The sequence below is a fragment of the Vulpes lagopus genome, chromosome 7, assembly GCF_018345385.1.
Source record: "Vulpes lagopus strain Blue_001 chromosome 7, ASM1834538v1, whole genome shotgun sequence".
In the NCBI taxonomy this organism is placed as follows: domain Eukaryota; kingdom Metazoa; phylum Chordata; class Mammalia; order Carnivora; family Canidae; genus Vulpes; species Vulpes lagopus.
The window spans coordinates 114249011-114276863 of record NC_054830.1 but is presented as its reverse complement, the minus strand read 5'-3'; the positions used below and the strand labels follow the sequence as shown (position 1 = coordinate 114276863).

Genomic DNA, 27853 nt, shown 5'->3' with positions numbered 1-27853 from the left:
TGCTGCTCCCTCTTCTCTGGCACTCTGGCCTGTAAATTCTAGTCATCTTGCTGTGTCTTGTCAGCTCATCTTCAGGGCTCTGTTTGGATTTCTCCTCCCTGTGCAGAAGCCTCTCCATGCAACTCAGTGAAAGGGTTATTTGTATTTTCTTAATATTTTAAGCATTTTTTTTGTATGGAAAAGTATTTAAGATGAGCTTTAGGTTGTAAGAGGCTTAAGGCCAATGAGTCGAGAGAATGAGGAAGGCTGAAGGCACCAAAGCCAACTTTCTCTGTAGAGAAGCATGGTTTATAAAGTGCAACATGTGAGCACCTTGTGGATAAGAACAGTTGGTTCCACTTACTACTCTGATGCTTTGTCACTTACCTCCACCCCACAAAAGCCATTCTTGGTTGATGCTAGCTACCATCTGGTGACATATGTAGTGACCTGGCTTAGGCAACATATTTTTCCCAGCTGCTCCTTTCTTCCCTCTGACGTTAGTCATGCACACCCATGTCACAGTCTTGCCTTTTCTCCTTGATTTCACCATGCGCAGTTTACTCAATTCCAAATCTTTCTTTCACGTACATACATACATACATGCTCAAACCCACTTTAACCGATGCTTTTACTTGCACAACTAAGTCTCCTCAGTTAGAGTACAATAACTTCCTACGAGTCCTTTCTCTGTTAGGCTTGTTCTTTCTGTGAGCTAGATAAATCATGCTGAGAGTAGCTGATCACCACCAGAGTTAGCGCTGTAATTCTGGATTAAGGAATTGGAATTGGAATGAAATACCGTACAGAAATAATTTTCTGTCATCTTCTAAACAATCTTAGAGAATCTCTTTAGAATTTCCACACCTATTCAGTGTAAATCATTGAATTAGGCAGGGTGTTGTTTAAAAAACATTATATATATAAAACAGGGGTGCCTGGTTGGCTCAGTCTGCAGAGCGGCTCAGTCTTGATCATGGAATTGTGAGTGTGAGCCCCACGTTGGGTATAGAAATGACTTAAAAATCTTTAAAAAATTTAAAAAGATATATAAAGGAAATCCTACCTTTCCAAAAAAAAAAAAAAAAAAAAAAAGATAGGCTGGTAGAAGAAATATGTAACATTGTACACAAAACCAAATGATTTATAGAAGTCTTAGAAAATATACAAATAAGTTATAACAGTATTTCAGATGGGAGAAAGATTAGAGCTAGCCAGGAATTAGGCAAACCTTTCCATAACAATCACTATTAATTTCTACCATTAGGGATTGGAAGGGATCATGGGTCAGTAGGCACAAAAAAGCACAGAGATGGGCACTTACATTGGCAATCTGTGCTTCTGAGAATATTCTGAGCTACCATATAGCTCATTTAGTTTTAAGGAATCACAAACGTATTCCAGTAAAGACAGACAATATCCATTCCTTCTATAGTCTTATATTTCTGTCATCATTGTTGTTCAAATTACATAAGAAACATTTTACTCAAGTTATATATCCTGGTGGACGTGTTTCATTAAAACTAGCCATCTGCCTTAAAACTTGCTATATTTGTTAAAAATAAACTGACTTTGATTTCTTGCCTAGTTTTAAGTCTGTATAATTGAGTCTCATAAAAAGGAGTGTGTAGGTTTCTAAGTAACCCAGATATTTCTTGAACGTCTGGAAATCCATACCCACCCTAGTTGCTCCGGTTTTAGAGATTTTACAAGACAAGGTCTTGGAGACAGAGCACTCTTGACAAACACACCTAGAGTGTCTTCATGTTTGTTTTTAAACTCAGGACAACTCAAAGAAAGTATTCTAGGACCCAGCTTATTCAAACAATGGCTTTCCTTTGAAATAAGATAGTCTGCCTCCCTTAAAGGCATAGTAGTCACCTTTGACACAAGGAACAGAAGGTAAAATAACAAAGGATGTGGGGAATCAATCTCCCACGGCTGGAATTTTGAGAAAATACTGATTTCTAGGTGACTGGCCTAGTCCAGAGGATGCGAATAGCAAGCAGATTAGATCAATCGCCCTCTAGTGTGATGTGGAAGGTTTGATGTGGCCAAGGAAGAGGTATGCAAAAGGGAGTGGGTACTATGAAGATCCCTAACAAAGGAAGCAGGAATATTTAAGCTGGGACTTCCCCCCAAAAGACAGAAGTAGCCAAGATAAAATTTTAATGTACAAAAAAGTAAGAAAGGCAAAGTAATCTCACCTCATCTGAGATCTTTAGCATACAATATTTAATGCCAGGTCCTTTAATCTCACCCTTATGTGAAAGAATGAGAGAGAGAGAGAGAGAGAGGGAGGGAGAGAGAGGGAGAGGGAGAGAGAGAGAGTATGTATGAGAGTGAGAGAAGGGGAGGGGAAGGAAAATTGATAGCAGTGATGAATGGCAAGCCTGAAAGATAAGGTGATATAAGGGGCTCTGAAATGTCAGGGTGTCCACTGTCCTGGGAACCTTTGAAGCACACTCCATGACGAATTACATTATCTCCAGGCTTAGGAAAATTCCTACAAAGATGGATAGAAAAATCAAAGGTCTTTGGAAAGTGGGGCCACAGCTTTGTGCTCAGGCCGGCAGTAAGTTTTGTTTTGTGTGATGTGAGGATGGGTGGGGGTGGGGGGGCGCTAGGGGGTGGGGTGGACCAGGGAGGCGCCTGTACCTGCACACCGCCGGGGGTGGGGGCAGGGGGTGGGGAGTGGGAGTGCGTCCGGGGTAAGGATGCAAATCGGCCTCCCAGAGCGGCCAATCAGGAGTCAGGTGAGGGAATTTGGGTCCCCACCCCAGCTGGGTGTGTAGGCACGTGTGTGGGGTTCCAGGACCTTTGTCCCGCAGTCACCCGGGGCGGGCGCCCCTCGGCTCCCCTTCTCTTGTCGGGTCCGCTTGAATCCTTTCTCCTCCACACCCACCTCGCCGGCCGTGCCTCCTCCTCATCCCGCCACTGACTCCCGCCCGCGCCTCTCCGGGTAAGAGCGCGCCCCGAGCCGCGTGCGGAGCTGGGCTCCCCGGGCTGCCGGGAACAGCCCCTGGCAGTGCCGCGCGGGCGCAGGCGGCGAGCCACGGCTCGGACACCGCGGCGGGGCTGCCGCGCGGGGCGGTCCTCCGCCGGTCCCCAGGCAGCACTGCCCGCCTCGCGCCTCAGCTTTGGGTCTACCCTCTGGGGCTCCGGAAACTCTCGCAGCGTCCGGGACACGGCAAATAGACGCCTCACCTAATTCGCCAGGGAGCCGGAGCGCTGCCTGCCCCCGCTCCTCCCCCCACCCCCCCACCCCCGGCAGACAAAGGGCCTGGGCCAGCTCGCCGCCCGGCCTCCTTGCGCTCCGGGGAGGCGGCGGCGCCCGCGGTGGATCGCGCAAGGAGGCGCGCGCGGGGCGAGGAGCCGCGGCCGCGGGAGCGCGGTCCCGGGACGAGCCGCGAGATGCGCCTCACACACATCTGCTGCTGCTGCCTCCTTTACCAGCTGGGGGTCCTAGCGAATGGGGTCGTTTCAGGTAAGTTCTTCCGAGGCTTGCGGCTCGCTTTTTCCAGCTTCCCTAGCGGAAGCCGAGGACGCACGGGTAGGCTGGGCTGGTGCAGCCGGTGCGCGGCGAGCAAAGGGAAGGGGAGCGTGCGGGTGCAGACGAGGGGGTCAGGCTCGCCCAGCGACATGCACTTCTCTCGACCTCATTCTAAACATCGTGGGAGGATGATTGGCTTCCCGCTGCTGAGAGCAGTTAGTATTTGCAAAAAGGTACGTTTACGGCCACCTGGAGGAAAGTGAGGAAGTGCAGCGATTCGGTGGCGATGCTTCGCTCTGACACTTACTTAAGAGTAACTGAGCCGTGTTGGAGTCTTTGCACCGGCTTTCCTCCGACAGAGTAAGCGCTGTCGCCAAACTTCGCTGCCCCACTCCTTCACCCCTCCCCCATGTAATCGTACTTTTATTTTGAAAATGCTGGGGTCTGTGATGCGATCGCAGGGCTTCGGGGGTTGCAGGAGCTCGGGGGGCTAGACGGGTGGTCTCCAGCGCGTTCGCCCGAGAGCCCCGAGTCTGAGCCGAGCGTGAGCCTGGGAATGCTTGTGCTACTGGAACGGCGGCACGTTAAGCCCCGCACTTCTCTGTCTGCCCCGCCCGCAGGGCTGCAGTTCGCCCCCGACCGCGAGGAGTGGGAAGTCGTGTTTCCTGCACTCTGGCGCCGGGAGCCCGTGGACGCGGCCGGCGGCAGCGGGGGCAGCGCGGACCCGGGCTCGGCGCGCGGCGCGGGGGGCGGCGGCGGCGCCCGGGCGCAGGCGGCCGGCAGCTCGCGCGAGGTGCGCTCCGTGGCCCCGGCGCCGCCGGTGGAGCCCGCGGAGCCCGCGGAGGGCCAGGCCGAGCCCCGGCCCCGGCCCCAGCCGCGGGCCCCTGCGCCGCCGGCGGCCGAGGAGGACGAGGAGTTCGAATCTCAGGAGCTGCCGCGGGGATCCGGCGGGGCTGCCGCCCTGTCCCCGGGCGCCGCGGCCTCGTGGCAGCCGCCGCCCCCGCAGCCACCCCCGTCTCCTCCCCCGGCCCGGGAAGCGGAGCCGGACGGCGACGAGGTACTGCTGCGGATCCCGGCCTTCTCCCGGGACCTGTACCTGCTGCTCCGGAGAGACGGCCGCTTCCTGGCGCCCCGCTTCGCGGTGGAGCAGCGGCCGGGCCCCGGCCCCGCGCGGGCAACTGCCGCCCCGCGCCCCCCGGCGCCGCCCGACGCCTCCTGCTTCTACACCGGGGCGGTGCTGCGGCACCCCGGCTCGCTGGCCTCTTTCAGCACCTGTGGAGGTGGCCTGGTAAGCGCCCTTCCTCGCCCTGCCCTCCGCCTTCCCGCCACTCGTCCCTCTCCGCAGTCCGCCCGCCCGGTTTGCGGCGCCTCATCCCGGCCCGGAGCCGTCGCCCTGAACCTGACCCTCGCCTCCAGCACGCGGCAGCCTTCCCCGTGGGCTTTACCTCCCTTTACCTCCCTACCACATCTCCGGCGCCTCTCAGTGCATCTGAAGGCTAACTGGCTGGGTCAGCAGCCTTCTCCTGCACGGTCACACGTTTCTTCTGAATAGTGCATCACACTGTCTCCTGGTAACTCTTCCCACTGGCTTTACCTCTTTCTCTTTTCCAAAATAAGCCCACCACGTGGTGTCTTTTAGGAGTTTGGAAGACAACCAATCTGCTCACTGCAGGCTCTCACTCCCTCTCTGCCCCCACCCCCAGGTCCTGCATTTATTATCTCCATTTTTTTTTTTCCCACGTCCTACTTCAAAGTAGTCAGAACAGTTCTCTAGGGAATTGCAATCTGACAGCTGTCTAGAATTTAAACACATGCACAGCCACACTGGACACCTGTTCAGTGTTCGGTGAGCGACAGGAGCGGAGAAGGAGTCTGTGGGAGCTGTGGACGGATGAATGACCTTAGGACTCAGTATGCAAAGGGTCATGGTTCTCTGGGTTAACTTTTTCTTTTCTGAGGTTTATATTTTACTTGGCAGTAGTTGGCTTTTCTCCTCTCCACTCCACTGTAGAAAGTAGTAGGGGTGGGAGTCTTGCTGAGAGGCCTGTTGGAAGGGGAAAGGAAAAGCCATTTGCTCCATCTGAACAATAGAGATCATACTTGGATTTTCTCTCCTCTGTCCTGACCCAGGTTTGGGAATAATTGTTCCCTCCTGTAAGTTGGCCTTTACTTTGTGGTAGAGTATACATAACATAAAATTTACCATTTAATTTAACCATTTTTAGATGTACAGTTCAGAGGCATTAAGTACCTTCACATTTATTACACCGCCATCATCATTGTGGCCTTTATGACTAGTTTAAGGCAAAACCCACAAGATGTTGAAAACACTCATGTGATTTGTGGCCTCATTTTGCTGTTTCTGGTGAGCCATGGATGAAATCCACAAGGACTTGTCTGAAAGCAACCTGCTCATTTGTAGAAAAACCCAATAGTAATGGAGAGCAGAAAATAGCCACACAATCAAAGCCACCCAAAGCCATGAAATGGAAAAAGATGGTCAAAAATCCAGACAAAATGAAACTGGAAATTTTTACCTATGCCCTCCTAAGGTCTCATGGTCCAATGATGTAAATTGCTGGACAGGGCTATATTTTACCAGATGCTCATAATGATGAATATTCAAATATGGACATTTTTAGCCATGAGTGAAAAAAGTTGGCATGGAAAAAATACACGAAAAGCTTTTAAAAATGTTTTTTGTGGAACTGGTGTTTGAACACTTCACTGGGGGAAACATTTTGTGGGGATTTCATTGTCCACTAGTTTTTGGCCAGGGATTAAATAATTACATATAGAACGTTCCTGGTGTGGTAGAAGCAATAGGGGATAAAGCATTTCACTGTGTTGAAGTGTGGGCTTTTGGTCAGATTTTCCAAATGAGCTATGCCTTCTCTCCATACTTAAGGGAGCAAAGTTAGAATTATGAGTAGGTTTTTCATAGACTGAATAGGAGTTTGACATACCTCCCTGTTTATCATGTTGGACTTTTGCTCACTTTTCCTATTAGCCACATATGTATATGTTCTGAACTGGGAAGTCTTTGTTATTGAGGAAATCTGACGTTGCCAGCAATACAGTATAGCAGTCAGACTTTTGAGTAAAAAGTTAGGCAGATAGCCAAGAAGAGTGGGTTTGTTACTCCAGCCTCTACCATGCCAGCCCTTTTTCCCTTATGAGAGTGGATTAGGAAAGGGAGCAGAGTTTGTTATCTGAGCTCTGACATTGGCTTGTTCCCTGACAATTGACAAGTCCCTTACCTCTCTGGGCTTCAGTTTTCATTAGTTAAATGAGAGAATTGGATGCTTTAATTAAAACCTGGAGGATAGAATTGAAATTCTATTACATGTTAAATGTATCCTACATCTTGCATTGGGGACTTACAGATGAGGACAAAGACATCATACACAAGTGGTTATGACACAGGTATCCATGGGACGGTGATGTGCTGAACCAAATCTTGTGCTTGAGGTAAAGTCCAGCCTGGGGAGTTGGGCAAGGCTTCCCAAAGCAGAGTTGAACTGGCTTTTGAAGCATGAGGAGGCTTTCCCTGGGCAGAACAAGGCTGAAGAGTGTTTTAGGTCGAGGGATGATGCTGAAGATGTAAAATTGCAGGCCTATCAGGGAAATGAAAATCAGGATCTCCTGTGATGAAGCCAGAAGGTACAATAGGGAGAAATGATCTGGTGAGAACACACCTCCAAAGCCTTGTCTGCTGGAGTATGGGCTTTTCCTAACTTTTGATTATCATAGGGCTACACACTGTTCTTCTGTATTTCCAGAATTCTGTGATATTCTGCTTCTAATGTGAGGAATCATAATGACTTTCTGTGGCGGTGACTTATTTATAACAGCAACTGCTTTTCTTCTCAGGAAGTGAAAGCTTTCTGGTGGTTAGTTGCCTAGAAGAGAGTAGATAGCTAAGTGTGCCTTCCCCTTTCCTCTCTCAGCAGTTGGTTTTGTCTCCTGGTGCCTGAACTCCTCAACACCTTTTGGATTATTTTGTATTTGAAAAGATCCAAAAGTCTCTATCAAAGGAGACAGATCCAGTTTTGCAACTGGAAATCTTTTATCAACTATCCAGTTTTGCAAGGTGGTAAACATTTCTAAGGTTGGCCCGTTCATCCTCCAGATATTAATCTGATTCGTGCTGTGAAAGCAAAAGTGCTAGAATAGATATTTTGGGTACATGGTCAGGTGCTGCCTCTCCAAAGTACTTAAACTTTCTGGATTTCATTTTTCCTGTTTATAAAACGCACAAATTGTATTTATATGTCTAGACATTGATGTATGAAGTGTTCTTTCTGTTTCCCTCATTAGTGTGTAATACTGAACAGTAATCTTATTTGAGCCACATATTAGATCCCGTAGTCACATAACTATCCCAATACTAAGCAATTAAACATTTGTTGAGCAAGTCCTCTGAGCAAGGCACTGTGCAGATATGGAGAATACAAAAAGGAGATGAAAAAGCCTTGACTTATGTTTCAAGGAGCTTCCATCCTGGCTTGCCAGTGACAGATGGAAGCAGGGAAATAGAGTAGCTTGAGATAGGTACAAATGTAGGTTTGTCCCAAATACTTTGATGGTATCTCCTTACTACTTATTTCTTTTTATTTCCACAACATTGTAAGATACCTGGTTTTGAGTAGGCACTCAATAAAAATAACTGAGCAAAATACAGCATATACAGCACTTCATTATATTTTAAATAACCATCTCTAAAAATTAAAATACAAAAAAAAAATTTTTATGAAAGAGTGCAACAATTTCCTTGGCTCAAAACTAACACATTAGTTCGTTGTTGTTGTTTTAAAAACCACACCTGGGACACCTGGGTGGCTTAGCAGTTGAGCATCTGTCTTCTGCTCAGGGCATGATCGCGGGGTCAAAGGATCCAGTCCCACATCGGGCTCCCTGCGAGAAGCCTGTTTCTCCCTCTGCCTGTGTCTCTGCCTCTCTCTCTGTCTCTCGTGAATAAATAAATAAAATCTAAACACACACACACACACACACACACACACACACACACCTAAGCAGGATAAACTAGAAAGTACACACCTTGCCTTTGGTTCCTTTTAAATGGACTGTTGAAATGGTTATCGTTAATATTTGGATTATCCTTCCAGGATGAAAAAGAATGACTACTAAAACTTTACCCTCTTAATTTTTAAGTTGCATACAGTAGTCATTTTGTTTAGTTCTTTATACAGAATATGCGGTCCTGTGTAAATTCAATTTTGGGAGGCAGTTTAGTCCTTTTTTTGAATCACAGTATCCAATGCCACAGCAAGTTTTGAACAGTTAAATATTTTAGGGTATCCATTTCGGACAGGGCACTTGTCAGATACTAGTACTAAAGCAGGAGGGAGAGTGAGGAGACAGGGTTGAGGGTATCCATTTCGGACAGGGCACTTGTCAGATACTAGTACTAAAGCAGGAGGGAGAGTGAGGAGACAGGGTTGAGGGCAAGGGTTGTGCACTAACAGAACCAGGAAAAAAATGGAATCAACATCCAAATGAAAAAAGTAAAGTTTGCAGACTAACCTCACACATCTACCTTCTTTGTTCAAGCCCCATCTTAGGAGCAACAGAGAAGATCTTCTAAATAAATCTAAAGCAATATTATAAAAGAATGCCATTAGTACCTCAGACATGCTGAATATCTCCTGAAAGAGTGAAAACAGTTTTGGATTGGATTAATGGAAAACACAGAGACATTAGGAAACTTCTGTGAATGGTGGGGGCTATACCAGAAGTACTGACGGACATGCAGGGAGCAGGAATACAGGGAGCACAAGTGGTTTTGGCTTTTTCTCATGTCCAGTTATGGCAAGCGGTAGAATCCAAATGTCTGTGCCTAGGCAAGAACAGAGAGGATAAAAGCACAGCTTTCCCAGGCATGTTGGTGACACCATAGGACCCAGCATCTCCCCTCCAAAAGATCTCTTAGCTCCCTGCAGCGAGCAGAAGGTCCCATCTCTTTCATCAAATAACTGGAGGAGTCACAACAGATAGGTGAGCAGGGAAACCAAAAAGGTGTGAGCTGACATCCAAGAATGTCACACTTTTAAGAAAATGAAGCATATAAAGGAGTCATCAAACCCTGGCTAGTTAATATATGAAGCAACAAAATTAATAGAACAAATGGATAGGTCAACAGAAGTATAAGAGCGGATATATATTTATGGAAAAAATAAATTAAAAAATACAGCAACAGCTGCTATCTAGAAAAAGATGAGTGGATATAATAGACCTAAAAATAAGTGATCATTGGAACTAAAAAACTCCATCAGTGAACTGACAGGTAAATTTCTGATCTAGAAGATCAGGCCCAGAAATTCTCCCAGAGCATAATATAAAGGACAAATGCATCCACGGTATGAAAGAAAAGTTGTGAGCCGTGTATCATAGATCTGGATGATTCACATTTATCCAATAGCAGTTAACTCTTAAAAATAAGTGAAAGGATAGAATTTTGTTTGTGTGAGTGTAGTGTAATATATGTTCCAATTTTTCACTTTGATAACTCCATGATAAACATCCTGATACAGTAATGTTTGAGCTCATATCTGATTATTAACCTCTGCCCATTTATAAAGGACAGAATAGAATATTTGTTTTTAATGTTTAAAAATTTTTAAATTTTTAAAAAGATTTTATTTATCTGAGAGAGAGACTGAGTGTGTGAGAGAGTAAGCATGGGCAAGGGAGGAGGGGCAAGGGGAGAGGGAGAAGCAGGTTTCCCCACTGAGCATGAAGCCTCATCCCAAGACCCCAGGGGAGCTCCATCCCAAGACCCCAGGTTAATGACCTGAGCCAAAGGTAGAAGGGAGACACTTCCTAGACTGAGCCACCCAAGTGTCCCATGGATAGAATTTTTAAAATGCATGCAGTGTACCCTAAACATTTGAACCTAATTTAAATCACCAGTATATATATTTATCCACCAAACTTTGGATGTGAGGCCAGATAACTGGTATTACAGGTGAGCCTTACCCATCAGGCATACAGACCAATTTCCAATATAGGTTTCTGTATTTGGAAGAAAAGCTAAAGATAAATTCAAACATAATTTGTGTGTAGCATCCTGGACTTTAATTTTTTTTTTTAAAGATTTTATTTATTCATGAGAGAGGCAGAGACACAGGCAGAGGGAGAAGCAGGCTCCATGCATGGAGCCTGATGCGAGACTTGATCCCAGGACCCCGGGATCACACCCTGAGCCTAAGGCAGAAGCTTAACCGCTGAGCCACCCAGGTGTCCCAACTTTTAAAAATGTTAAATCTTTTACACTTGTTTCATCCCAAAAAAAAACGAGAGCATAACAACTTAGCTTTCAGGAGTCTTTCCAAAATTTTCAAATAAACAGTTTTGCATTTGTATTTCCCTGTTTGTTTAATATTTAGTTATTGATTAAGTTACATGACTACAAAATGTCATACCTATGTATGTTCAAGCAAATGTAATTGTTTCTTGGTAAACATACAGGCCAATTGGTGGAAATAATTGCTTGGAGCAAGACAAAGGAGTAATCTACTAGCTGTGTGCATTCCGCATGTTGCATGCCTCAGTGATCATATTTTCTAGGTGGTGTGTATAGAGAATTATTTAATTCAGTAATTTGACTTGATTTGGCTGTTATAACTATTATTGGTTAGGTAGAGATTAACAGAATTTTTTTTTAGTATCGTAATAAAATTTCCAGAGATAAAGAAAGACATGCACCTTCACATCAAAGGATGACTCACCAAGCTCACAGTCATTTAAGTAGAGACCTATACCTAGACATATTATGGGGAAATATTAGAAAGTCAAAGTGAAAATTCTACAGGTTTAATAAAAGAATGATTATTCCTAATGGAATGAGTGTCAGACACTAGAGGATCATCAGTTGATAGTTTTAGAGATCTGAGGAAATGTGATTTTGACTGAGCCCAACTACCATTCATTTTTTTTTCAAGTTTCTATTTAAATTCTAGTTAGTTAACATACAGTGTAGTATTAGTCTCAGTTGTAGAATTTAGTGATTCATCACTTAGATATACAACACCCAGTGCTCATCAAAACAGGTGCCCATGGGCAGCCCCGGTGGCTCAGCAGTTTAGCGCCATCTTCAGTCTGGGATCTGATCTGGAGACCCAGGATCGAGTCCCATGTCCAGCTCCCTGCATGGACTTTTCCCTCTGCCTGTGTCTCTGCCTCTCTCTCTCTCCCTCTCTCTCTCTCTCTGTGTGTGTGTGTTTCTCTCATGAATAAATAAATAAAATCTTTTTTTTAAAAAAAAAAACAGGTGCCCCCTTTAATACCTATCACCTATTTATCCCATTCCCCCACCCACCTTCCCTCCAGTAACTCTTGGTTTGTTCTGTGAGTTAAGAGCCAAACTACCATTCAAACCTAAAAGCAAAGCAAAATCATTTTCAAAATTATAAGGACTTGGGATGCCTGGGTGGCTCAGCAATTGGGCATCTGCCTTTGACTCAGGGCATGATCCCGGAGTCCGGGATTGAGTCCCACATCGGGCTCCCTTCAGAGAGCCTGCTTCTCCCTTTGCCTGTGTCTCTGCCTCTCTCTGTGTGTCTCTCATGAACAAAAAATTAAAATCTTTAAAAAAGAAAACAAAAACACAAAAAATCCAAAATGATAAGAACTCAAACTTTACCAAACAGAACCTCCAGAGAGGTATGCAATGAAAAAGTCTTCCCCCAACATCCTTTTTCCAGTCATTGTTATATTCCCTCCTAGATGTTACTAATAACACTAGCTAGGGTTATTAGTTTCTAGTGTGTGATCTAGAAGCAGTTGATGCATAAGCAGATATGTATATGTAAATGTATAGTGTTTAAGCCTACATTATTTATACATAGACACAAATGCATGCACATGTGAGATGATCACATATGAGTGCACAAAGAGATCCCTCTTTCTTTTCATGATAGTTCCCTTTTATACCTGATTGCAGGTATGTTCCGTAATCTACTTCATCAGTTTGTTGTTGATATACATTTGATCAGTTTAAGTATTTTCCTCTTATGAACAGTGCTAAATAAGTAGAACTCTGTAGATATGCCAGTTTGCTTCTGTAATGTAAATATTTGTCAAAGGGCATGCCGTATTGGTCATTTGGAATGATGGTGCCTGATTGTACCCGACAGAGATGGTGCCACTCTACTCAACAGGCCAGAAGAGTCTGAGAGTATGTCTTTCCCCTATGCTTTTACCAACATGGGTGTTATTAAAGAGGTTGATGTTTGTGAAATCTAATAGGCAAAGAAATGTAGTTTTAATTGACAGTTTTGGGGTATTTTTTTGTGAGGCTGAGCATCTTTTCATATTTTTATTCTTAGTTCCTTTGCTGTAAATGTACCATTCGTATCCTCTATTCATTGTGCTATTAGATTTTTAGTCTTTTTCATTGCTTTCCAGAACTCTTTTTGATTAGTTTTTTTTAAAAATTTTTTTTTTATTTTTTATTTTTTTATTTATTTATGATAGTCACAGAGAGAGAGAGAGAGAGAGAGAGGCAGAGACATAGGCAGAGGGAGAAGCAGGCTCCATGCACCGGGAGCCTGATGTGGGATTCGATCCCGGGTCTCCAGGATCGCGCCCTGGGCCAAAGGCAAGCGCCAAACCACTGCGCCACCCAGGGATCCCTGATTAGTTTTTTAAAAAGATAAATGTTAATAACAATATGATACCTGCTGAGTATAGAAAGTTAGGAAAACATATAAAGTAAGTCATCTGTAAACTTACTATCTATAGATAGTCACTTTTTAGTGTATATGCTGAAAAGGAAATATAAATATCAAATAAACTTTTGCAATTGTTTTCAAGATTATTGGTAAACTAGTAAAAGCAGATTTTCTCAAACATCATTTCTGGTTAATTAGGTTGGCACAGATTATGCAAATTGACAATATCCAGGAGGAATGCTTTGGGAGTCCTTAATCTTAACAGGAGAGCAAATTGGTAGAGACTTTTGTATTCTATGTACTAAATTGTAAAAGTGCTTACCCTGCTTTGCAGGAATATTCATATCTTTGCAAAAGATTTACATATAAGCCTATTCATTGCAATGTTATTTTCAAGACATTGTAAGTATCCATCATCATTAGTGGGCTACTTACGTGTGTGTGTGTGAATTCCCAGAGAACAAAAAGATAAAAGAAGTAATTCCTTGCTTCAATATATTGACAATTTTAAGCAACTGTTTTTTTGCTTCAGCTTCTTGTCCTACCTGTGTCCATCATAATTCTCTGATTTAATCAGTGTTCAGTGTCTATCAACTGAAGAGTGTGTCTCTTTAAGGCATTTTATGGTTTTCTGGTTTAAAATTCAGAATAGTGTGTATGATTATGGTTCTGCTCCCGGTGACACATGAGAAGTTTTTGTATGTAGAAAGTGCAGATAACTCTGTTCTTATTTGAGGCAAGGATACGGTGAATTCTAATTAAAAAATAATCTTATAAGAATCATCATGCTGATTGATTGACATTGAACATTTAAAGTCAATAAAATCTTTAATCATGTATTAATCTATGTCTTAGTATCCTGAGAGAATTCAGGCATGAAGCAATTTTATGAGAAGAAATTTTGTTTAATAATATTTCCTGATTAAATAATTACTTATTGAAATTTGTTAGCTGAATCATAGTATGATATACTTTTTACATTCGGGAAATTCTTGACAAGAGCTTTAAAGTATTTTTTTTTTTTTTTATGCAACACTAAAACAGCACATTTGTATTAAGCTCACGCACAATGTTTCCACTTAATTGCAATTACATTTTTATCTCAGATGGTTTTATGGCTTTACATGTAGAAAGTAAAGAATAATCAGAGGAGTTCTAGGTTCCCGATCGATGGGAAGTGTCTTACCTTAGAAAAGTAATCTTCGCATATTTTGAGGCAGTGGGACAATCAGTAGTCCCTCTTGGATTATGATTTGGGGGATTTCCTGAAAGAAAATTTTAAGATTCCCTTAGTGAAACAAGGACCATAACTTGCTTCAGAGTGCATTTAGGGTGCAGCCATAGTGAGCACATCATCTTGTCTCCATCTCATCTTTATTCTCATGCCAAGCCCTAGACTGAGAGAAGTGAGAAAGTAGGAACTAAGCCATTTTAATGCTACCCAGATATTTGTACAGAATTATTGCGTGGCGGTGTTGAGAAGGTCCCTGGGGGTTAGAGTTTAGTATTTGACTTTTCCAACAAGAGAAACTTGATTTCATTTCATAATTAACATGCATATATCTGCAATAAATTATTAACTGTTGAGGCTTTAACTCAGATGATCAAGAAATGGAGCTGATGAGCCCAGGCCAATTTTAGCATTATTTAACATTTTCTGCTTTCCTGTTGCTTGCCATTAAAAATAAAATAATAAGATCTAAACATTTGTTTTTTTTCTTCACAAGCACATAAAAATGTTTTACCTTAGTTTTTTTCTTTTTTTCCTCTTCTGCAATGCTTCATGTAAAATATATGACCACTTTCTGCAGTGAGCTCATATCACTGGTTCTTTGCTCATGCTTCTGGGTGCTTTTTTTCTTAAAGTCTAGTGTGCAGACAGCTTTGTCAAAATCATGATGGTAGGGGTGAGGTTGAGAGAGTTGGGAATTCTCATTTAAATCAGAATCCCAGTCTGGGCCTCAGATCCAAGAAATGCATTTATAAAGAATCCAAGGTAATTCTTGTGCAAGCTAAAATTTGAGGGTAGCCACTGGGAATTTAAGAAACAAACCAGATGAACATATGGGAAGGGAAAAAGAAAGAAAAGAGAGAGAGAAAGGGAAGCAAATCATAAGAGAGACTCTTAATGGTAGAGAACAAACTGAGAGTTGGTGCAGGAAGGGAGTTGAGGGTTGAGATGAATGGGTGATGGATATTAGGGAGGGCACTTTTTATGATGAGCACTGAGTGTTGTATGTAAATGATGAATCACTGAATTCTGCTTATGAAACCAATGTTCCATTATATGGTTACTAACTAAAATTTAAATTTTGAGTGGCCTTGAAAATTCCAGCACTCACAATCTTTAATAGCTAGAGTTATATCCACCAAATTTTATACCCTAGGTGGATGGATTTTAATACTCCTTTTTAGCTCCTATAGTGAACTTGGATACCTTCTGTCTTTACCTTTACCCCAGGAGCCCACTCAGATCTCATTGAGCTGGAAAGGATTTTATGGATTTCAAGACCTTATTCAATAAGTTATAAATGTGAGCTAGTCAGGAGGTGATATCATGGGACCTTAATGCTGTTATGAATGTTTTTCTGCTCTTTACGTAGAAAAGTATATAGAAATTGAAACTTGCTTCCCATTCTGGAATTTGGAAGTCAACAAAGTTCAGTTACCTCCAACTGTCATCAACAGTTTCATGGGTAATGTAACAGTAGACCTACTCCTGCTGTTTCACAATAGATATTGTAATGAAATAAAGTTTATCAGCAACAAAGGAAGGAACATACCTTCAGATTGAAAGGAGTCTACCTTGGCAGCCAGTTTAGATGTGGCTAAATGAAGACTGAAGCATAAAAAAATGTATTATTTATTATTATGTAAAATTTTTAATTAAAATTTATTAAATGGTAAGCTAGCTCAAATGGCAGAAATAACTAACAAGAAATAAAATAACAAGTCTTATCTACTCATTCACATTCTGTGAACTTGGATGTTGTGAGTCCCGTAAAGCTCATTACAATAACAGTGGAAACACATAAACCTGCTAAGAGGAATGGCCAGGCAGATAAATCTATCTATCAACTAATCTGATAAGTGCAAATGGTGTATTTCCATTATTACTTGGATTCCAGTGTAGATGAGTGAAATGTAGGAAGTACATTTTCATTATAAAAGTTTTATATTATCAGCAGATATTTTTGTGTACCCTGTTCATAGATGGGCAGTTCAGTTATTGACTGAGAAACTTGTATATAATTAGCAGAGTCTATGTGTTGTTTTATGACTCTGGTTGTATGCTTGCAGGTAGAGTACATTGCATTTCAGAATTTTATTACAACAAAATATAAAGTTTGAGTCATTTATTTTGGAAGTAACGATTATATATAACTAACAATGTGTAATATCTTTTAATAAATTTAACTTAGCATCCTCTGTTTTGTCTATTAACATGGATAATTCTTGTGTCACTGTACATCTCCAGTTAGAATTTTGTCAGTTCAAAATAGGTGGTTCTAATTATTGTTTTAAAAAGCATTGAGGGGGATCCCTGGGTGGCGCAGCGGTTTGGCGCCTGCCTTTGGCCCAGGGCGCGATCCTGGAGACCCGGGATCGAATCCCACGTCGGGCTCCCGGTGCATGGAGCCTGCTTCTCCCTCTGCCTATGTCTCTGCTTCTCTCTCTCTCACTGTGTGCCTATCATAAATAAATACAATTAAAAAAAATAACTTTAAAAAAAAAAAAAAAAAGCATTGAGTCAGTATCTTAAATTGAATGTTCCTATGCAAAAATTTTTCTTAGTAGAATCTAATTATTTCTCCTTAGTAAGATAGATTCATGAATACGCCAAGCCAGGTTTTCTAAGGTAAATCATTATTTAAAATGTAACATACAGGATATTATGATGCTTTTTTTTTTCTATTATCTTTTTTTCTGGTGTGATTTATATGCCCAAAATTCACCCAAATGTACAGTGTGGTGACTTTTAGTGCATTTACAGAATTGCGCAACCATCACTGCTATCCAGTGTTAGAACATTTCATCATCCCCAAGTGGTCACTCATACCCATTTTGCCGTCACTCTGTTTCTACCCCGAGTCCCAGGCAACCACTAATTTATTTTCTGTTTCAATAAATTTGCCTTTATATTTCATATAAATGAAATCATATAAAATTTTGTCTCTTGCCTGGCTTTTTAAACTTAGTATAATATTTTTGAGGCTCTTCCATGTGGTAACATGTACCAGTAGTTCATTTTTTTTCTTACTAGATTATGAGCCATTGTTTTTTTAAAAAAATTTTTAAATGTTTTATTTATTAGAGAGCATAAGCAGGGGGAGGGAGACAGACAAACAGACTCCACACTGAGTGTGGAGCCTGACGTTGGGTTTGATCCCATGACCCCGAGACAATGACTTGAGGGGAAATCCAGAGTCTGTTGCTTAACTGACTGAGCCACTCAAGTGCCCTAATAAGCTATTTGTTATATAACACCACATTTTGTTTATCTCTTCATATGTTGTGGACATTTGGATTGCTTCTACTTTTTCACTATTATGAATAATGGTCATATGAACAGTCATTGTGTAGGTATATGTTTTCATTCCCAGGGAGCAGATGGAATTCCTTCCATCTAGGAGTGGAATTGTTAGGTCATTTGGTAAATATACGTTTAATTCTTTTATAACCAGTTTACATTCCCAACAGGAAAGTATGCAGGATTCCAATTTTTCCATATCCTCAACAATACCTGTTATTGTCTTATTTTGATCATAACTAATCTATGGGTATGCAGTGGTATCTCATTGTTTGCATTTCTCTGATGACTGTATGGAGCATCTTGTCATGTGCTATCTCATAGCTAATCATAAATCATCTTTGGTGGAATATCTAATCAGATCTTTTCCCTATTGTAAATTAGTTTTTTTTTTTTTTTGTCTTTCTACTATTTGGTTTTAAGTGTTCTTTATATACTTGGATGTAAATGTTTTGTCAGATGTATGATTTACTGCTGTTTTCTTTCTAGTCTGTGCATTTCTGTTCAGTTTCTTAATGGTGTCTTCTAAAGTTAATTTTTATAAATTTTGAAAAAAAATCCAGTTTATCATTTATTTATTGGGTGTACTTTTGGTGTTGTGTCTAAGAACTCTGCATCTAACTTAGAGTTGCATAGACTTTTTCCTTTTGGTTGCATAGGTTTTCTTTCAGTTTTCATATTTAGGTCTATGATTTATTCTGAGTTTTTGTGTATAGTGTGAGGTCGGGATTCAAATTAATCTCTTTGCATGTATATATCGAATTTTCTCTCAACACCATTTACTAGAAAGTTTATTCTTTCCTCATGAAATGCCATTGGGCTTTCGTTGAAAGTCAACAAAAATACAAGTTTACTTTTGAATTATCAATACTGTTCTTTCTATAAATATCAGTACTATGACATCATGATTTATGTAGCTTTGTAATATGTTTTGAATTTGGGAACTTCAAGTTTGGTTTCTTTTTAAAAAATATTTTGGCTTTCTTTATTCTTTGCATTCCTATAAAATCTTTAGGATCAGATTATTAATATCAACAGAGTGCTGGACTTTGATAGGAATTGTGTTTAAAAATCAATTTGGGGAGAGAGTCCATCCTAAAAGCTTTTTAGCTATCTATAAATTATTATTACTAGAACAGTCATTAGGGGATGTTTTGAACACTGTATTGATTAATAAGGAGCAGAATTAGCTACTGATAGCTCATATTATAATGTACAAGATTTAAGATTCATAAGGATTTATGAGAGCAAGGAAAGCCATTCATTTGGAGTTACACAAATAAGATATATATATAATTAGTGTCTTTGCACAATTAGGATGTGAATCTAGGTATCATACTTCAGTATTGCTTCATATTGTCCCATTGCTGTGAAGAAGACCAAAGTTGTTAGGGTCAAGGTTGAAATAAAATAAACAAGTCCAAACAAGCTTAGAAAATCCAAATCAACATTTTCAAGAAGTAGATTTTAGTCACAGAGTTATTCCCTAAATATAAATTTATATCCAAATAATTATATGTTTATTTAAACAGAGCCAAGATTTCCAGTATAATGCCTTTTATTAAAAAACCAAAGCAATATGCTTTCTTTGGTAATATGACTATAGACAAATGTCTTCCAGCTATTGGAATCATTACTGAGAAAATGTTAGGAAAATAAAGGCCCTTAGGTAATGTATTTGTCATTAATGATATGAAGAAGACTTATAAAAGATAGAAAATTTGTATTTATTTAATTCCAGTAGATAATTTTACACATTTTAGCAGTGCTTACATAGGGATATGTTACAAAACTGACAGCATTGTAGAATTGATGAAATTTAATATGAAAGCAAATGTGGACTTGGTGTCGTTTTAGGAAGCAAACATTTATGAATGCCTCATTGCAACTGTTGTTCTGGAAAAACTTGGCTCATGAAATAAAAAGTAACAATATCCAAGTCATTATATTTAAATCTTTGGTTTTGAATGATAATGTAGGGGGATGTACAAGAAATCTTTATAGTTTTTTTTTAATGTGCTTTAATTTCTTCTACTTACGTTGACTGTATGTAGGTCAGGATTACAGCAGATTTTCATCCCTGTAAATATTAAATTTGAGCTTTAAGAAATATAATGATGGCTCAAAAACTCTGCCAGGGTAGATGCTTTGAAGTGGTCAGGGGAAAATGGACAAGACATATTTACAAATACCACTTGAAATTTGTGTCCAAATTTGAGTTGGTAGAGTGGTAGATTAAAGAAACATGTTTGACTACCAATTTAATTCCCATGATGGTCTATTTTGCATTTTCAGTTTCCATAGTTCTGTTTCTTATCAGGCCCCAAGAGTTTATAAGTTATGTGAAATGACAGGACCTTCCTTGGAGAGAGGTAGAGTCATGAAGAGGGTCAGTGGTTGGAAGATGAAAGAAGAGAAGCAAATCCACTGATGCATATTTAGAATGTGTTTTAAGCTTAAGAATGTGGAAACCCCTTACTTCTATTTGAAATGCTTTTGGAATTATATTCTAAAGCATCCCTGGGGACAGCCCTGCACTGCACATTAATATGATTTAAGAGAGCTCCAAAGCATTTGCCTATAGTTAGCTCAGTTGTAGTATTTTAGTAAGTGTTCTAATAACTTGGCTGCTCTTGCCTTGGCTATGGAGTCTCCACAAGTGCACAGTGTCCAATTTTTGGGTGCTTGGTCACATGGTCTTACGTGTTCTGAACCTATTAATAACTCACCATAGACTTGTAAGAGAATACATCAGACTCTATATTGGAACTGCATAACCTACTGTCTATTTAATCCTTCTCTCATTTCTTTCCATTACCTATTCCTCTAGAAGATACTCATTCAGTTCTTTTCAGTGTTTATATTCCCTCCCCTTCCTGTAATTCTGAAATGGATTCCAATAAATTAATCTGGAGACTTAAGAAAAATACACAGTGTAAGTGCAAGAGAAGACAGTGGAGGACCACTATAATATTACAAGTGGTTATAACTGTTACAATAACATAGGTCTTTAAGGTAGGTACTTTACGGCTTATAAACTGCATTTACAGAATCTTTTGATTGGGGTATGTTACATATTTTTAGAAAACAAGTGAGCTGCTCAAACAAATGCATAGATGTGAATAGCTTTCTGTGCCCTGACTGGCATACAAGACACATATCTGCAAGAAGTAGAAGAGGTACTGAACTTTCTCACTAATCATATCTACAGGGGTAGGAAGCAGGTGACACCTCCACTTTTTTCTTTATCAGATCAGTAAAGATCAGCGAATAGAATTCTATTTGCATCGATTTTAAAAAAGAAAGACTTGAAGCCCAGTATGTAATAGCTGTATTTTTGAGTGCTACTATATGCTGCACTCACGCTCATACTGTCATACGTTATGGCTCAGTTCCATAGAAATGCAACAAGATACATATCTCAAACGATTTTATAAATAAAATGCTGAATCTCATGGATACTGAGTAAATCACCCATATCAGACAGCTGGTAAGGCCCAGGAGGTGAAATTCAAAGTTACACCTCTGTGTTGTGTGCGTGCAACATGTGTGCATATAGTGAAAATATTTTGTGACTTCAGTTTTATTTATCAGAGATGTATAACATTCATTTAAGTTCTTTGACCCAAGGTATAGGGTGGAAATTGACATGGAGTAGAACAGAACAGAAATGACATAATAGAAATTACTAATTTTTTTGAGAGGGAGGGGGAGGGATAAAGGGAAATGGACAAGAGAGAATCTTAAGCAGGCTCCATGTTCAGTGCAGAGTTTGATGTGGGGGTCATCTCATAACCCTGAGATCATGACCAAGCTGAAATCAAGAGTCAGATGCTTAACTGAGCCTCCCCGGCTCTCAGAAATTACTAATTTTTTAATGTAACCTATCTTTCATTACTTCTTTAATTGCTGTCTTGTATTAGTACTCTTAAAATTTTAAAGCAGAAAATTAGCACCAGTGGAGGGATTTTCTTTAAAATATGCCTAACAGAGTCCAATACCATAAACACTTCTGAAAGCAAAGAATTTATTAATTTAACTTTCCAGTTTCATTGTTGGAAAATGCTGTTGGAAAGTCCTGGCATCTTGGATTAATCTCAGTTTTGTTCTTTGGAATACATAGAATGCTATATCTCTCTTATGACAGTTAGCAATGACTATGACAACAGTTACAAACAGAATGATTTATGAATCAGTTGAGTTTGGGACACTGTACCTTGTGGTTTTTAAGAGTTATATAAATAGTTTTTATAGTAATCCTGTGAAGAAGGGGTTGTTACACCCATTTTGTTGATCAGAAATTGAGTAATTTGCTTGAGGTTGCCAAGAAAGCAAGCTTGGAATCAAATCCAGCTTTGTCTGATTTGGAAGCTAATACCATTCATGGAAGTGGTTTGAAGACTGAGTTCTACAGGACTATAAAGTTTCAGAAATTTCAGAAATTGCCATGTTTCTGGTTTTGGAGTGAAGGAAAATGAAAGGGAGGGTTAAGAATAGAAGGTGAACTCTAGGCTCTTCTAACTTGAGTGCCATCAGCCCCATTGTTTCCTGTTTAGTATCATGTCATTTTGTAGAATATTTGGTTTGAAAAGTGTGCAAGTAGAATAAGAACTCATGGAACTCTGACTTCCAGCCATGATGAAATAGGAAATAGAACGTCAGGCAAACTATGTAGATTAATGGTTTTTCAGGCATTGGACAAAAGGTAGCACATGGCAGTCATCCCTGAGAGAAAAGAAACCAATGAAGAATCTGTGCATATGTCCCAGTTTACAGCCTGAGAGAGGCTGCAGCACTGAAAGGGAACAAAAATAGAGCTCAGCATTCTTGCTGAATTAAAGAGACAGGGTTGGGATTGAGAGAAGCCAAGGAAGCTAAAATTTTCTGAAGGACTAAAGAAGAGGGAACAGTGCATTAAGAGAGGGCTTTTGATGTGCAGAGGGCTCTTCTGGTCTATTTGTCTGAATATCGATCTGAAATTTGTAGAACATTCTACCCTGCCACACCAGAGGCACACATTATTTTGCCAGTGCCCCAAGAATATATCCCAGTATAATACCTTATTCAAGGCCATAAAGCATGTCTCTGTGAAGTTAAGGGGAGTGAAGTACGACAAAGTAAGTTTTCTTAGTCCAACAAAATTAAAAATAGCAATTAGTAAGAGAAAGGTATATGGGAAATCCTCAAGTATTTGGAAATGAAATAATATACTTGTAGATAACATAGGAAGTAATCACAAAGGAAATTAGGAAATTTGGGGACGTGGATGAAAATGAAATACAACATATCATAATTTGTGGATTGCAACTAAAGTGGTGCATAGAGGAATATACATCACATACATAGAAAAAAAGAAAAAAGATTACACATCAATGATCTAAGTATACACATGAAAAAATTAGAAAAAAGAAGAGCAAATTAAGCAGAAAGGAGAAATAAAAAATAAGAGCTGATATGAGTGAGGGTTGCTCAGTGGTTGAGCATCTGCCTTTGGCTCAGGTAGTGATCCCAGGGTCCTGGGATCGAATTCTGCATCCATCTCCCTGCAGGGAGCCTGCTTCTCTCTCTGCCTCTCTCTGTGTGTCAAATATAATCTTTAAAAAAGAAAGAGCTGATATCAATGAAAAAGAATAGAACAGTATTAGGGAAAATTAGTTGGTACATTACAAAATAAAAATAATTGATAAACTCCTATTTGTAAAAAAAATAAACACAAATGCTCAATATAATTAGAGTGAGGACATCATTACAAATACAGTAGGCATGAAAAGGATAACAAGGGAATATAATCAGTAATTTTAATGAAATGGACAAATAATATCGTAAAACACAAAACTCCCTTAAGAAAAATCAGTAAACAACATTCTTAAAAAAAAAAAAAAGATTTATTTATTTGAGAGAAAGTGTGTGAATGGGGGAAGGGGCAGAGGAAAAGAATCTCAAGCAAACTCCCTGCCCAGCATGGGCCTGACACAGAGTTGGATCCTAGAACCCTGTGATCACAACCTGAGGAGAAATCAGGAGTCTATTGTTTAACAAGTGAGTCAACCAGGAACTCCTGAACAGCGTTATTACTAAAGAGAAATTGAATTTGAAGTTAAGCACTGTCCCCAGGCAAAAGTAGCTCACCTCATGAACTCTATCACTTTATGGGCCTTCAGTCATCCAGACAACCTTTTTAGGTGTCAAGTTGAATTATCCCCTCACCTTTTCAGCTTTTCTGTTCCATATACATGAAATATAACATACTTCATGTGGGGTTTCTTGTTCCCTTTATTTCTCCAAATTAAGAGAACTACCAAGTTTCTTCATTCCCAAAGAACACAATGATTCAAAAAAAAAGTTCCATCATATTATACATAGATTTGCAAAATTTCAATTAAGTGCTGCTCTAAACATTTGTTTACATTGTAACAGGATTTGTAAGAACAAAGAAATATTATCGATCATGCTCAATGACATCACTGTAACTATCCATTACTATCTACACCATCCTGTCCCACTAATCACTGACCTCTTGTTTACATTTCTGGAGGTACCATGAAGATTTTCACCAGTTATTTTTATTTTGAGATTTTCTAAAGGTGAATTTTTTTTAAAGGTTTTATTTATTTATTCATGAGAGACACAGATAAAGAGAGAGAGAGAGAGAGAGAGACAGAGACATAGGCAGAGGGAGAAGCAGGCTCCATGCAGGGAGCCCTATGTGGGGCTCGATCCTGGGACTCCAGAATCACACCCTGAGCCGAAGGCAGATGCTCAACCGCTGAGCCACCCAGGTGTCCTAAAGGTGAATTTTTATAAAAATATAATTAATCCCTTTAGGTAAATTCCTTTCTTAGGATTTTCTTTGAGTGTATAGATAGGGCCATAAGTGAGTAACATTTCTGGTATTTTTATACACTTAATTTTGCTTTTATAATATAAACAGGATATAACTTTTGTAACTTTTTAATTGAATGATGGAAAATTTTTATTTGTTTAATGTACTAATATTTTATTAGTTATATACATTGCAAATATCTTCAAGTTTGTAGCCTTAAGATAATTTTATGTCATTTATGTAAATCTTTTTAAACAACTATATAATATTCCATAATATGAGAACATAGTAATTTATTTAAAATGCTAATATAACTTCTTAGTTAAGAACAAGCAGCTTTGCTATTTATTATATGTTACTTTGAATAAGACATTTAATCTGACATTCTGCTTCATATTTAACACAAGGAAAAATATTTCCTATTTCATATGGTTATAGTTGAGATTAGAGAAATAATGCAAATAAATTATTCTCAGAGCAGGATTTCTTAGCCTCATCACCAAGGACATTTTGGGCAATTGTTGTTGGGGCTGTTTGGTGCATTGTAGAATATTTAATAGCATCTTTGGCCTCTAGCCACTAGATGCCCCATCTGGATAGCCAAAAAAGAACTGGCTTTAAAAAATTCATATTGTATTTTTGAATTGTTTCATTTTTAAAAAATATGAAATGCTTCATGAATTTGCTTGTTATCCTTGTGCAGGGGCCTTGCCAGTCTTCTCTGCATCATTCCAAGTTTAGTCTATGTACTGCTGAAGCAAGTATGTCTTGTCTACCCTTTAAACTGCAATACTTGTTTGGATATAGTATAGTTTATTTATCCATTCACCTATTATTACTGTTCATTCACCTTTGCCTCCCCTTTAGTTTTTACATTTTGGAGTTAAAATAGAATAATGATCTTCTTTTTTTGAGTTTCATGTGCACATGTGTGAGGGTTTCTCTTGGGTATATGCCTATCAATAGTATGTTGGCTTCTCGATGTACCTATTTTCACTAATTATTATATATATTCAGGTGGTTCCTTATGGTGATTATAATACAATTTCCTCTTGCCAGCTGTGTGTTTTCCCACATCCATACCAACAAACTTCTGGTATTGTCAGACTATTATTTTTTCTAATCTTTACTCACATTTTGGTCTTTAGTGGAGCAAATTGAAAAATTTGTTTTTTTATTTTTGTAAACATTTATTTGAAAGAGGGAGAGTGAGAGAGCACAGAGAAGGGACAGGCAGAGGAAGAGGAAGGGAGAATCCCATGCAGACTCCATGCTGAATGCAGAGCCTGTCACTGGGCTCAATCCCAGGATCCCAAGATCACAACCTTAGTAGCCGAAACCAAGAGTCAGATACTCAACTGACTGCACCACCCATGCACCCATAGAAAAATTTGTTTTAAAAATGGAAAAAGTGAACAATACCACTAACCCACTTCCAGAAAATTTTGCCAGAAAACACTTAGAACAGTCATCAAGCTAGATCATATGTGGTGGGGCTGTAAAAAATCTTCTCAAAAAATTTAAAATAACTGAAAACATATTAATGTGTTCTCTGGCAACAGTGAAATTAATGGAAATCAGCAAGCAAAATAATGCCTGAAAATTAGTATAAGTTTGTAAGTGAAACAGTACACTACCGAATAGTACATAGATCAAAGAAGAATTCACTGAGAAATTTAAAAAATATTTTGAAATGAAATAAAATGAGAACACTGTATCAAAATATATGGGATGCAGCTAAGTAATACTTATGGGAAAATTTATATCATTAAATACTTATGTCAGGGAATACGATAGTTCAATCTTAAATCAGGAAAAAAAGAGCAAATTAAACCCAAAATGCATAGAAGGAAATAATATATGTAAGAACAGTAAGCATTGAAGTTAAATAAAGCAGAAATAGTGGAGAAAAATAAAATTTCTGGAAAGAATAATAAAATTGCTATATCTCCAGCTAGATTGATCGAAGAAAAAACACAAGTTATCAATATTAGGAATAAAAAGGAGACATCACAATGGTTTCTTTGGAATTAATATTATAATAAGGGAATGTTATGAACAACTTTATGTCAAGAAAGTTTATAACACTGGGTGAACAGGACAAATCCTTGAAAGATACATATAAGGGACACCTGGGTGGCTCAGTGGTTGGGTGTCTGCCTTTGGCCCAGGGCATGATCCCGGAGTCCCAGGATTGAGTCCTGCATCAGGCTCCCTGCATGGAGCCTGCTTCTCCCTCTGCCTGTGTCTCTGCCTTTCCCTCTCTGTACCTCTCATGAATAAATAAATAAAATTAAAAAAAGAAAGATACATATTAATAAACTGACTCAAAAAATAATGCAGAACATCTGTGGAGCTCTAAATAAAGTGTGATTGAATTTATAGTTAAAATTTTTCCCACAAAGAAAATTCCAGGGCCAAATTGAAGTGAATTTTGTTAACCATCCGTTGATGAAATACCACAGATTCTTTCAAGTCATTTGAAGAAACAGAACAGTTCCCAATACTTTTATAGGGCTAGCATTATCCTGATGTCAAAGACAAATAAAGAAGGATGCCTGGGTGGCTCAGTCAGTTGTGCGGCCAGTTCTTGATTTTGGCTCAGGTCGTTATCTCGGGGTTGTGGGATTGAGCTCCACATGGGCTCTGTGCTGGGCATGGGACCTGCTTGTGATTCTCACTCCGTCTCCTTCTGCTCCTCCCTCCCCATCTCTCTCTCTCTCTCTCCCTCAAAAACAAACAAACAAACAAACAAACAAACAAACAAAACAGATAAAGATATTGCCAAGAAAAAAAATAAAACCCATAGTTTAATCCCACAGAAACATAGACATTAAAATACTTACCAAATATAAGCAGATAAAAACCAGCAATAGATAAAAAGAATAATATATCATGACCAGAAAGCGATTTTCCCAAGAATGCAAGGATGGCTTAACCTTAAAAATATTTATCAATGTCATTCAATACATGAAACAAATGAAGAAGTATACAACAATGCCAATGAATACAGAAAAATAGTTTGACAAAATTTAACATTAATTTCTGATAAAAGTGTTTAGCAAACTAAGGCTAGATTGTACTTACCAAAACCTGTTAATGCTCATCTACAAAAAAAGAAAAATAAAAAAACCTTGGTTGACATCATTTTTAAATGCAAAAGACTGTATTATCAGTAATAGGATGAGGATATTCATTCTCACCACTTGTATTCAACATTGCACCAGAGATTTTAACCAGTACTATAAGCAAAAGTAAATAAATTAATTTAAAAAATTAGACATGTAGATAGAACAGAAAGAGGTAAAATTGTCTTTATATGCAGACAACAT

At 39.5% G+C, this 27853-nt stretch overlaps 1 protein-coding gene and 1 non-coding gene across 3 annotated transcripts in view; one reads left to right on the top strand and one right to left on the bottom strand.

Annotated features, from left to right (window-relative positions):
• Positions 1-3240: 3240 nt before the first annotated feature.
• ADAMTS19 (ADAM metallopeptidase with thrombospondin type 1 motif 19) overlaps positions 3241-27853 on the top strand; it is a 229458-nt gene continuing 204845 nt past the window's right edge. The window contains exons 1-2 of one of the 2 annotated variants that reach the window (XM_041764550.1): positions 3241-3466; positions 4093-4760. In XM_041764550.1, coding sequence (XP_041620484.1) covers positions 3394-3466; positions 4093-4760 — 741 coding nt within the window. In that variant the 5' untranslated portion in view covers positions 3241-3393. The remainder of the gene's footprint in view (positions 3467-4092; positions 4761-27853) is intronic. The other variant, XM_041764551.1, reaches the window with a different exon arrangement.
• On the bottom strand, positions 25180-25286 carry LOC121496325. The gene has a single exon (XR_005989157.1). It is a non-coding gene; the product is annotated as a U6 spliceosomal RNA (small nuclear RNA).